The sequence below is a fragment of the Erinaceus europaeus genome, chromosome 7 (genome assembly GCF_950295315.1).
Source record: "Erinaceus europaeus chromosome 7, mEriEur2.1, whole genome shotgun sequence".
Taxonomy (NCBI): domain Eukaryota; kingdom Metazoa; phylum Chordata; class Mammalia; order Eulipotyphla; family Erinaceidae; genus Erinaceus; species Erinaceus europaeus.
In genome coordinates, this window is record NC_080168.1 from 64146684 (window position 1) to 64159565 (window position 12882).

The following is a 12882-nucleotide window of genomic DNA, read 5'->3' on the forward strand; positions in this document are numbered from 1 at the left end:
CTCTTGTCCTCTTAATTTCTCTGTTTCTAGCCAATAAATAAAATTAAATTCTAGTTTTAAAAAAGTGGAATAGGTGCAAAGACCGGCCTAAAGATCCCGGTTCAAGCCCCCAGCTCCTCACCTGCAGGGGAGTCGCTTCACAAGCAGTGAAGCAGGTCTGCAGGTGTCTATCTTTCTCTCTCCTCTGTCTTCCCCTCCTCTCTCCATTTCTCTCTGTCCTATCCAACAACAACATCAATAACTATAACAACAATAGAAAAACAACAAGGGCAACAAAAGGGAATAAACAAATAGACATAAAAAAATCTGCAAAAAAAAGTGGATGGGGAGTCAGGCAATAGAGCAGCGGGTTAAGCACATGTGATGCAAAGCACAAGGACCGGCTTAAGGATACCGGTTCGAGCCCCCAGCTCCCCACCTGTAGGGGAGTCACTTCATAAGCGGTGAAGCAGGTCTGCAGGTATCTATTTTTCTCTCCCACTCTCTGTCTTCCCGTCCTCTTGTTTTCTCTGTCCTATCCAACAACAATGACATCAATAACAACAATAATAAGTACAACAATAAAAATAACAAGGGCAACAAAAGGAAATAAATATATAAATTTTAAAAATTAATTAAAAAAAAGTGATAGCCCACCTGGGAGGGTGTCTGCTCTGTCATATGCTTTTCAGTTCCCCTCTTATGGGGTTTCCCCTTTTCAGTTTTTTCATATGCTTTTCAGTTCCCCTCTTATGGGGTTTGCTTATATTGTCAGTTCTACTAACTCTGCATCTACTCCTATTTCCCAAAGATTTTTCTGTGTATTTTTTTCCTTCTAGTAATTCAACTAAATTTCCATTTTAGTCATTTAAAGTTTGGTTTTTTTTTAATTTGGTTTTGTTTTGTATTTTTTAAATTTATTTATTTTCCCTTTTGTTGCCTTTGTTTTTTATTTTTGTTGTAGTTATTACTGTTGTTGTTATTGATGTCGTTAGATAGGACAGAGAGAAATGGAGAGAGGAGGGGAAGACAGAGAGGGGGAGAGAAAGATAGACACCTGTAGACCTGCTTCACTGCTTGTGAAGTGACTCCCCTACAGGCGGGGAGATGGCTTGAATTGGGATCCTTACACTGGTCCTTGCACTTTGGGCCATGTGTGTTTAACCTACTGAGCTACCACCCAACCCCCCTGTATTTTTTTTTTAATTGCCACCAGGGTTATCTCTTGGGCTCAGTGCCAGCACTATGAATCCACCATTGCCAGTAGCCATTTTTTCCTTTTTTTCTTTTTCTTTTTCTTTCTTTTTTTTTTGTTTTGTTTTACTGGATAGCACAGAGAGTAATTGTGAGGGGAAAGAGGAGATGGGGGAAAGAAAGATAGACACCTGCTGACCTGCTTCACTGCTCAGGAAGTGTCCCAGGTCCTGGTGAGAGCCATAGTCTGAAACTAGGTCTTTGTACTTAGTACTATATACTCTTAACTGGGTGCACCACCATCTGACCCCATCATTTAGACTTTGGAAGGGTCAGAGAGATAACTAGGTAGGGCACATGCCTGGTCAGATTCAAATCCTGGCACCACATTTGAGGTACCATAGCAATGGAAGAAGCTCAGGTACTGTGTTGTCTCTGAGTGCAAATATATATATATATATATATATATATATATATATATATATATCACATATGTTTGCACAGGATGATGAAAATACACATGCACAAGGTCCTAGTTTCATAGAGATACAAAATAAAAAATGTCTGGCAGTGGTAGATAGCATAGTGGTTATGCAAAGAGGCTCTCATGTGTGAAGCACCAAAGTCTCAGGTTCAATCCCCACACTACGTGGCATAAGCCAGAGCTGAGTAGTGCTCTGGTTAAAAAAAAAAAAAAAAAAGAAAGAGAGAGAGAGAAAGAGAAAGAAGAAAGAAAGAAAGAAAGAAAGGAAGAAAGAAAGAAAGAAAGAAAGAAAGAAAGAAAGAAAGGAAAGAAAAGAAAGGGGGGCTGGGTGGTGGCACACCTGGCTACCTGAGTGCATATGTTACAATGCACAAGGACACAGGTTCAAGGCCCCGGTCCCCACCTGCTGGGGGAAAGCTTTGCAAGTGGTGAAGCAGTGTTGCAGGTATCTCTCTGTCCCTCTTCCTCTTTACCTCCCCTTCCCCTCTCAATTTCTGAGGTCTCTATCAAATAAATACAGATTTTTTTTCCCCCTCCCCTATAAATACAGATTTAAAAAAAAATTTCTACTCCATTATCCATTTAGGCCTCACATCTCTTTACTATTGATTTTTTAAATTATATTTATATTTATTTATGAGAGGCACAGAAGGATAGAGAGAAAGGACCAGACATCACTCTGGTACATGTGCTGCTGGGGGTTGAACTCAGGACCTCATGCTTGAGAGTTCAGTGCTTTATCCACTGTGCCATTGCTGAACCACTGCTATTGATTATTCAAAGTGTTTCTTACTATTTTGACTTGCCTTTATAACTTAACTATTTTAATATAGTCCCTAAAAATTATTAACAAAGAGTCAGAGCATCATTCTAGCATATATGGTGCAGGGAACTGAACTCATAACCTTGAGGTTGCAAATCCTGTTCCACCTCCCTTGGTGCAAAGAAATTTTAAGATGTAACTTCCTACAGTGTGATGAAGGTTGGGCTTGAACCTGGGTTGAGTACATGGCAAAGCAGCACACTATCCAAGTGAGCTGTTGTGCTGATCAAGATATAACTTCCCACACTTTATATGCATATATACAATGAAAGGCTAGATGTTGCTTTACATGTTAACAAATGGAAGAAAACACTGTCCCTTGGGTGTTTTTGTGCTTAGTTCATCTCTTGGTCTGTTTGCAGCTTATTGTGTGAGGTGATGTCCCTAGAGGGCCAGATTGAAAAGATGGACTCATTCCGTGACATTGACCCCCAGCAGGGGCTCAACATCCAGGTAAGCTGGAGGCTGGGGAGAGGCAGGCTGGGACGTCTTTCTAGTGTTGCACAGGTCACAGCAAGGGCTAAAACCCACTTCCACCGAAGGGGCAGTGCTCTGACCACCAGCAAACTATTTTTTTTAATTTATTTATAAAATTAAAAGTATCGATAAGGCTGTAGGATAAAAGGGGTACAATTCCACACAATTCCCACCACCAGAGTTCCGGGTATCCAATCCCATTCCTTGAAAGGTTGAAAGATTCCCTATGCTTTTTAAAAAAAATATATTCTTTTTTATTTTATTTATTTATTTTGCCTTTTGTTACCCTTGTTATCTTTTTAATGTTGTTGTAGTTATTATTGTTGTTATTGATGTCGCTGGTTGTTGGATAGGACAGAGAGAAATGGAGAGAGGAGCGGAAGACAGAGAGGGGGAGAGAAAGACACCTACAGACCTGCTTCACCGCCTGTGGAGTGACTCCCCTGCAGGTGGGGAGCCAAGGCTCCAACTGGGATCCTTCTGCTGGTCCTTATGCTTTGTGCCACGTGCACTTAACCCACTGCACTACCGGCCGACTCCCTCCCTATGGTTTTTTTTTTTTTTTTTAAATATTTATTCCCTTTTGTTGCCCTTGTTGTGTTTTTTATTGTTGTAGTTATTATTGTTGTTGTTGATGTCATCATTGTTGGATCGGACAGAGAGAAATGGAGAGAGGAAGGGAAGACTGAGAGGAGGAGAGAAAGATAGGCACCTGCAGACCTGCTTCACTACCTGTGAAGCAACTCCCCTGCAGGTGGGGAGCTAGGGGCTCCAACCCGGATCCTTACGCTGGTCCTTGCGCTTTGCTTTAGCCTGTGCTTAACTCATTGTGCTACCACCTGACTCCCAAAAGTTTCCCTATTCTTTATCCCTCTGGGAGCATGGACCCAGGATCATTATGGGGTGCAGAAGGTGGGAGGTCTGGCTTCTGTAACTGCTTCTAGACTGGACATGGGGATTGGCAGGTGGATCAGTACTCCCACCAGCAAACTATTTTTCTGCTCATGGGGAACAACATGTTTCAATTTGATCTGGAAATTCCATCAGATACATATGACATGCTTGTATCTTTTTTCTTCATAAATGTATTTTATTGAAGTACCATTGTATTATGACATGAAAATTTAAAGTAGGCATCATTGAAAATTAACTTGTGCAGCTCCTTGTCAAGGTTTGTATTCTTATTCTGTCTCCCATTCCTGCCTTCCTCTCCCCTCCTTTTATTTTATTTTTTTTTTCCTGCTTAGCTCTGGCTTATAGGAATGTCAGAAACTGAACCAGGGACTTTAGAGACTCAGGCATGAATTTTTTTTTTAATTAAATAATAGACATCCAGAGGGAAAGATACCAAGAGAGACCAGAGCATTCTGCTCAGCTCTGGTTCATGGTTGTGCTTATGAGGATTTAACCTGGGACTTTGGAGCCTCAGACATGAAAGCCTTTTTGAAAACCATTATGTTGACTCCCCAGTGTGGGCATGAAAGTTTTTTTTATATAAACACTATGCTATCTCCCTACCTCCCCTTTCCTTTTTTTTTTTTCCTCCAGGGTTATTACTGGGCTCCATGCCTGCACCATGAATTCACCCCTCCTGGAGGCCATTTTTTCCCCCTTTTGTTGCCCTTGTTGTTGTAGCCTCGTTATGGTTATTATTGCCATTGCTGATGTTGTTCGTTGTTGGATAGGACAGAGAGAAATGGGGAAGACAGAGAGGGGGAGAGAAAGATAGACATCTGTAGACCTGCTTCACCGCCTGTGAAGCGACTCCCCTACAGGTGGGGAGCCGGGGGCTCGAACCGGGATCCTTACACCGGTCCTTGTGCTTTGCGCCACATGCGCTTAACCTACTGCGCCACCGCCCGGCCCCCTCTTGGCCCCCTCCCCTTTCCTTCTTGTCACTTCTTTTGTTTTTTGGCCTCCAGGGTTACTGTTGGGGCTCAGTGCCTGCACCATGAATCCACTGCTCCTGGAGGCCATCCCCCCCTCTTGTTGCCCTTGTTGTTGTTCTTGTTACTTCTAATTGATCTTATAGTTTAATTTTTTTCCTTTTATTTAGCTCATCTGTTTATGTGGTTTCTCTATATACCACATATGAGTGCAATTATAGTATGTTGAGGTAATTGAGATCACTTGGAGTGATGTTGCTTTGCTGTGCAAAAGGCCCAAGTTCAATCTGACCTCCATCACCCCAGGGGAAGCTTTAGTGCTGCAGTATCTCTGTCTCTATCTCTCTCACAGAAAAAGTCATCCTGGAGTGGTGAAGCTCCGATGAGGATGAAAAATTGTATTTGCGTTTGTCTGACTTAGTATTAGCCCTCTCGAGTTCATCCATGTTGTATCAAGGCAAGCATTCATCTTTTTTATAGCTGAGTAGTATTCCATTGTGTATATATACCATCTCAATTTTTTTCTCATCATTTGTCAGCGAACATTTAGGTCATTTTCAATTCTTGGCTGTTGTGAATAATGCCACAGCGAACATGTGAGTGTATAAAGCTCTTCAAATTAGTGTCTTGGTGTTCTTTGAGTAAATAGCCTAGATAGGATAACTGGATATGTAGAATTCCTTTCCTGGGGCCACGTGGTGGCTCACCTGGTTGAGTGCACATGTTACAGTCTGCAAGGACCTGGGTGCCAGCTGCTGGTCCCCCACCTGCAGGGGGAAAGCTTTGCAAGTGGTGAAACAGTGCTGCAGGTATCTCTCTGTTTCTCTCCTTCCCTATCATCCCCTTCTCTCTCGATTTCTGGCTGTATCCAACAAATAAATGCAGATAATAAAAAAGAATAAAATAGAATACCTTTCATTATTATTATTATTACTATTATTATTATTATTTTGCCAGAGCACTGTTCACCTCTGGCTTCTAGTAGTGCTGGAACTTAAACTTGAGACCTTTGGTGCCTTAGGCATGAAACACATGAAACTCGTTTCTTTTTTTTTTTTTTGTATAACATTATGCAAACCCATTATTTTTGTGATAACCATTATTTCTATCTTCTTTTAAGCCTCTCCAGACTATTTCCAATAGTGGCTATTCCAATTCACGTTCCTATGACCAGTGCCCAAGGCTTCCTTTCTCTGTCTATTCTCTTCAACATTTGTCCTTCCTTGCCTTTTGGAAAATATGATGGGCTGGTATCTTTTTTTTTTTTTTTGCCTCCATGGTTATTGTTGGGGCTCGGTGCCTGCACTACGAATCCAGTGATCCTGGAGGCTATTTTTTCCCTTTTTGTTGCCCTTGTTGTTTTATCGTTGTTGTGGTTATTATTATTGTTGCTATTGATGTCGTCGTTGGTTAGGACAGAGAGAAATGGAGAGAGGAGGGGAAGACAGAGAGGGGGAGAGAAAGATAGACACGTGCAGACCTGCTTTACTGCTTGTGAAGCAACCCCCCCACCTGTAGGTGAGGAGCCGGGGGCTCAAACTGGGATCCTTATGCCAGTCCTTGTGCTTTGTGCCATATGCGCTTAACCCACTGCACTACCACCCAAGCCCCTGGGCTGGTATCTTAATGGTGTCTGAAGACAATGATGGCGATCTAAAGAGAGAACTCCTTCATCTTTGTATTTCCAGCACCATCATCACAGAGAAGTCAGCCAGGAAATCAATACTTAGGAAGTATTGCTTCCTTCAAATGTGAGAAACACATTTGCATTGTCTTCGATGCCTTCCTGAAGAGTGCTTGTGTTGATTTTTTGCCATCACGAGTGCTTTCCTGTTGTTTTACCTCCTTGCATACTTAGACTCTTTTAAGAGAGAAGTTTAATTTTCCATTTTAAAAACAGAATCAGAGAATGCCACAGCTGGAAGGCAGCAACATCCTGGGAAAGAATTAGACTTTGGAACCATGGCTTGTACTTCTTCTCTCCTACAGTGACTCAGGTCTTTGAAGAAAGAGGGGAAAGTCTGAGAGTTGGGTGGTAGCGCAGTGGGTTAAGTGCACATGGCACAAAGAGCCAAGGACCAGCTTAAGGATCCTGGTTCGAGCCCCCGGCTCCCCAACTGCAGGGGAGTCACTTCACATGCAGTGAAGCAGGTCTGCAGGTGTCTTTTTCTTTCCCTCTCTGTCTTCCCCTCCTCTCTCCATTTCTCTCTGTCCTATCCAACAATGAATGACATCAATAATTACAACAATAGTAACTACAATAACAATAAAAAACAAGGGCAACAAAAGGGAAAATAAATACAAAAAATAGAAGGGAAAGTCCATGTGTAACTAATTAACTACTCAAATTTCTAGCCTCTGCTAGACTTTAAACCAAAGAGTTAAAATCAGGTGTATTTTGAAGGAAGTCGAGTATAAAGATCTTTTTTGTTGTTTATTTAGACTCCTCACATAGAAATCACACACAGATTATCATCAAGAAAAATAATCACTCTTAACTTGTTTAACATTTGGAAATCACCATCTTATTTTGTGCTAGTTTAAAAGTGAAGAGGTTTTTTTGTTTGTTTGTTTTATTTCATTTTGGTTTTTTTCTAAGGTCTTTTGGAAATTGCAAAGTAGAGAAAAGTAGGGAGAGCAGAACAAAAGTCAAGGAATATTCAGTGTTAAGAAATCTCTTCCTAGTCAGGGCCGGGTGATGGCGTACCCTGTTGAGTGCACATGTTACAGTGCACAAGGACCCAGGTTTGAGCCCCTAGGCCCTATCTGCAGGGGGAAAGCTTTGTGAGTGGTGAAGCAGTATTGCAGGTGTCTCTTTGTCTCTTCACCTCTCAATCACCTCCTTTCCTCTTGATATCTGACTGTCTCTACCCAATAAAGAAGTAGATAAAGATAATAATAAAAGCCTCCAGGGCAAGGAAAAATTTCTAAAAAAAAAAAACAAAAAAAAACCTTCTTCTCAGAGCTCAGACAGATAACTCACCAGGTAGGGTGCATGCTTTGCCATTCTCATAGCCCAGTATTTGTTTGTTTGTTTGTTTTACCAGAGCACCATTCAGCTCTGGCTTATGGTGGTGCAGAGGATTGAACATGGGACTTTGGAGCCTCAGGCTTAATAGTCTCTTTGCATAACCATTATGTTACCTGCCCCCACCTGTAGCACAATTTTTTGAGCCCCTGCACCACATGGAAGGTGCTACAGCATCTAAGGAATCTCTGGTGCAGTGGTATCCCCCACCCCACTCCCACCTCATGAAAATTGCAACCTGGAACTGCTCATGTACTAGGCCAGGCCAGAGGTGGGGGGGAGGGAAAGGAAGGGAGGGAAAAAGAAAAGAAGGGAGGGAGGGAGAAGGAAGGAAGGAAAGAAAGAAAGAAGGAAAAGAAAGAAGGAAGGAAAAGCGAAAGAAAGAAATGAATATTACATAGTACTATATGCACAAGGATATGTACAAGGACCTGGGTTTGAGCCCCTGTTCCCCACCTGTAGCAAAGGAAGCTTCACAAGTAGTGAAGCAGGTCTGCAGTTGTCTCTTTCTAGCTTTCCCTCCCATCTCAATTTCTCTCTGTCCCATTGAATGAAAAGGGGAAAAGAAAAAAAAACAAAAACAGAAGTGGTGGATTTGTAGTGCTGGCACCAAGCCCCAGTGACTGGAGGTGAAAGAAAGAAAGGAAGAAAGAAAGAACAAAAGAAAGAGAGAAAGGAAGGAAGAAAGGAAGAAAGGTAGACAAGAAGGCAGAAAGATGGATGGAGTTAGTGAATCGAGGGGGCAGGAGAAGACAGTATAATGGCTATGCAAAAATTAATTTACTAGCAAAATAGAAAGAGGGAGGCAGGGTGGTTGCCACACCTGCTTGAGTGCACATGTTCCAATGTGTAAGGATCTGGGTTCAAGCCCCTGGTCCCCACCTGCGGGGGTGGGGAGAGTGGTGAAGTAGTGTCTCTCTTTCTCTCTCTCTCTCTTAAAGATTTTATTTGTTCATGAAGAATGATAGGTGGAGAGAAAGAAAGAACCAGATGTCACTCTGGTACATGTGCTGCTGAGGATTGAACTCGGGACCTCACACTTGAGAGTCCGATGCTTTATCCACTGCACCACCTCCCACACCACTCTCTCTCCCTGTCTGTCACCCCCCTTTCCTCTCAATTTCTGACTATCTCTATTCAATAAATAAATCTAAAAAAATTTAAAAAGAAAAAGAAAGGAAGAGAGAAAAGCAAAGAGAAAAAGAAAACCAAAGCACTGCTCTGGAATATTAATAAGATACTAGGAATATCTTTTAGGGATAAAAATGAGGGCCTCCTGCTTGTGAGTCCAGTGCAGTAGCCTCTAGGCCCCCTCCTAGGCTGCCCTGTAAGTTATTTGAAGGGAACCTTTTTCCTTGGGTTCACCCAGCACAAAGTCCAGTTTGATGTCCCTATCCATGAGATGTGGTGGATAAGGCCTTGTTGTTTTAACTTAATGTTAATTTGGGAGATCAGCACCCAGGATCATATAGAAAAAAAAATCTGGGAGTCAGGCGGTAGCACAGCGGGTTAAGCACAGGTGGCACAAAGTGCAAGGACCAGCATAAGTATCCCGGTTGGAGCCCCCAGGTCCACCCCGAAGGGGAGTTCCTTCACAGGTGGTGAAGCAGGTCTGCAGGTGTCTATCTTTCTCTTCCCCTCTCTCTCTTCCCCCTCCTCTCTCCATTTCTCTCTGTCCTATTCAACAACGACGACATCAATTACAACAATAAAAACAAGGGCAAAAAAGGGGAATAAATAGTTAATAAATCTACAATATCAGAAATTTTTTGATCAGGAATGAGATTTACTAAAACGATCGCTGTGATCTGCTTCAGTTTCACTGTATCATTCACTGCAACTTTTGTTTCTACCCTTTTGTTTTAAAGGAGAAGATCACAGAAATAAAAAAACTATTAGAGGAAATGGATATGGAGCTTGCCCAGGTAAGGCTAAAATGCCTCTGTAAGGAAGAAAAATAGCCCTTCAAGAAAAAGTCAGATATAATAGCAAGGGAGAGATCTCAGTGATAGAGCACAGAACTTGTATGCACGAGGTCTCAGGTTCAATCCCTGGCACCCCATAGGCTAGAGCTGAGTGGTGTTCTGGTGGGTTTTTTTTAATGTATCTTTAAAAAATATTTATTGGGGGGGGGCTGGGTGGTAGCACAGCGGGTTAAGCGCAGGTGGTGCAAAGCGCAAGGACAGCATAAGGATCCGGGTCCGAGCCCCCAGCTCCCCACTTGCAGGGGAGTCGCTTCACAAGCGGTGAAGCAGGTCTGCAAGTGTCTTGTCTTTCTCTCCCTCTCTCCGTCTTTCCCTCTTCTCTCCATTTCTCTCTGTCCTATCCAACAACAACAACAGCTATAACAACAATAACAAGGGCAACAAAAATGGGAAAAATAGCTTCCAGGTGCAGTGGATTCCTAGAGCCGGCAACAAGCCCCAGCAATAACCCTGGAGGCAAAAAAAAAAAAAAAAAATTGGGAGTCGGGTGGTAGTACAGCGGGTTCAGCGCACGTGGAGCAAATTGCAAGGACCGCCTTAAGTATCCCGGTTCAGCCCCGCTCCCCACCTGCAGGGTAGTCGCTTCACAGGCGGTGAAGCAGGTCTGCAGGTGTCTGTCTTTCTCTCCCCCTCTCTGTCTTCCCCTCCACTCTCCATTTCTCTCTGCCCTATCCAACAACAACGACATCAATAACAGCAATAACAACAACAACAACAACAACAAAAAGACATCAAGGACAACAAAAGGGAAAATAAATAAATAAAATTTTTAAAAAATCTTCAAAAAAAGAAAAAAATTATTTTTGTAAATATCGATTTACAAAATTACAAGATAACGGGCATAATTTCAGACCTTTCCCACCACCAGAATTCTGTGTCCCCATTCCCTCCACTTGAAACTGCAATTGTTCTCCCAAGCTCAGCGATATGGATTGATTACTATTTCTATAACTATATTTATATATATTTGCCTTTTCTCCCCCTGTGGTCCTGCCTGCCTTCTCTTCCTTTCTAAGTCACACCTACTACTTCTGAGTGTCTTTTTTTTTCTTTGTTCCTCTTCTCTCTCCAAGTCCTGATGGAATTGGAGTCCAGAGCCCTTTGTTCATCTTCTAACATTTACTCCTTTTTGTTTTTCTTAAAAAATAAAATGAGGGAGTTGGGCGGTAGCACAGCAGGTTAAGCGCACATGGCATGAAGTGCAAGGACAGGACCAGTGTAAGGATCCCATTTCGAGCCCCCGCCTCCCCACCTGCAGGGGAGTTGCTTCACAGGTAGTGAAGCAGGTCTGCAGGTGTCTTTCTCTCCCCCCTCTGTCTTCCCCTCCTCTCTCCATTTCTCTCTGTCCTATCCAACAACAACGACGACATCAACAACAACAAAAATAACTACAACAACAATAAAAAAACAAGGGCAACAAAAGGGAAAACAAAAAATAAATTTTAAATAATTAATTAATTAATTAAATGAAATTGTGGTCCGGGAGGTGGCATAGTCGATAAAGCATTGGATTCTCAAGTATGAGGTCTTGAGTTCGATCTCCGACAGCACATGTAGCAGAGTGATGTCTGGTTCTTTCTCTCTCTCTCTCTCTTCCTGTCTTTCTCATTGATGAATAAATAAAATATTAAAAAAGAAAATAAAATGAAATCATTTCTGTTGTTATCATTAGGGCTTCATTGCCTCTGGGACTACATGCTTCAGGTAGAGATACAGAGACACAGAGATACCACAGCACTGAAACTTTCTTCATTGCAGTGTGTGTGGGGAGTGGTGGTGGTGGTGGTGGCAAAGCAGGCAGCTTCCTAAGAGATCAGTTAGTCAACCAAATACATTTTAGCATTTTATTTTAATATTTTATTCATTTATTGGATACCTGAGATGGGGGGAGATAGAGAAAAAGAGAGTGAGAAAGAGAGACTGCTTCACTGCTTGTGAAGCTTTCCCCTTGCAGATGGGGATCAGGGGCTTGAACCCAATTGCGCTCAACCGGGTGTGCCACCCACTTGGCCCACAAATTCATTTTTTAAAAGAAAACAAAGAACAGCCCAGGAGGTGATGCAATAGGGAAAGCATTGGGCTCTAAAGCACGAGGTTCTCACTTTGATGTCTGGTATCACACATGCCAGAGATTCTCTGGTTCTCAGTCCTCTCTCTTACTTAAACAAAAAAATCTGGGGGCCAGGCGGTAGTACAGCAAGTTAAGCGCACATGGTGTAAAGCGAAAGGACCAGCATAAGGATCCCAGTTTTAGCCCCCGGCTCCCCACCTGCAGGAGGGTCGCTTCACAAGTGGTGAAGCATGTCTGCAGGTGTCTATCTTTCTCCTCCCCCTCTGTCTTCCCCTCCTCTCTCAAGTTTCCTCTACCCTACCTAACAACAACAGTAGCAATAACAGCAATAACAACTATAACTATAATGACAAAAACAAGTACAACAAAAATGGGAAAAATGGCCTTCAGTAACAGTGGATTCATAGTGTAGGCACCGAGCCCCAGCAATAACCCTGGAGGAAAAAAAAATTTTTTTTCTTAAAACAAAGAGAAGCGTTATAGTAATTTAAAAAAAAGGCGGGGGAAGATCTCAGATTTAGAGAGTGAATGGAATCTTCAGTTCATTAAAAGGCTCAGATTTTTGGACCTGGAGAAAAATAATTTCCTTATTTTCAAAAGAGAAAAGCAGGACTCTGAAAGATGAAATCAGTTGCCTGTATTTTCAGATGAAATGAACCAGCCTTGTTCCTGTGCTCCTCCATTTATTAAAAAAAAATTATTGCCACCAGGATTATCACTGGAGCTCAATATTTGCATGACTGCCATTCTCGGTGGTCATTTTCTTCCTTTTTCAATAGAAGGTGAAGAAAGATGGGGGGGGGCGGGGAGGAGACAGGGAAGGAGAGAGGGTTCAGAGAGAGAGAAGGGGAGATCTTCATTGCTCGGAAGGTCCAATGTGGCGGTCTGTGGCTTGAACCCAGATCCTAGTGCCTCCAAAGGTGTGCACTCCACTGGTGAGCTACCTGCTAGTGAG

At 42.5% G+C, this 12882-nt stretch overlaps 1 protein-coding gene across 2 annotated transcripts in view; it reads left to right on the forward strand.

The window, feature by feature from the left end:
- The window catches only part of SMCO2 (single-pass membrane protein with coiled-coil domains 2), a 38169-nt gene that overhangs the window by 16232 nt on the left and 9055 nt on the right, over positions 1-12882 (forward strand). For both annotated transcript variants that reach the window (XM_060194555.1, XM_060194556.1), the window contains exons 4-5: positions 2843-2933; positions 9740-9796. In XM_060194555.1, coding sequence (XP_060050538.1) covers positions 2843-2933; positions 9740-9796 — 148 coding nt within the window. The remainder of the gene's footprint in view (positions 1-2842; positions 2934-9739; positions 9797-12882) is intronic.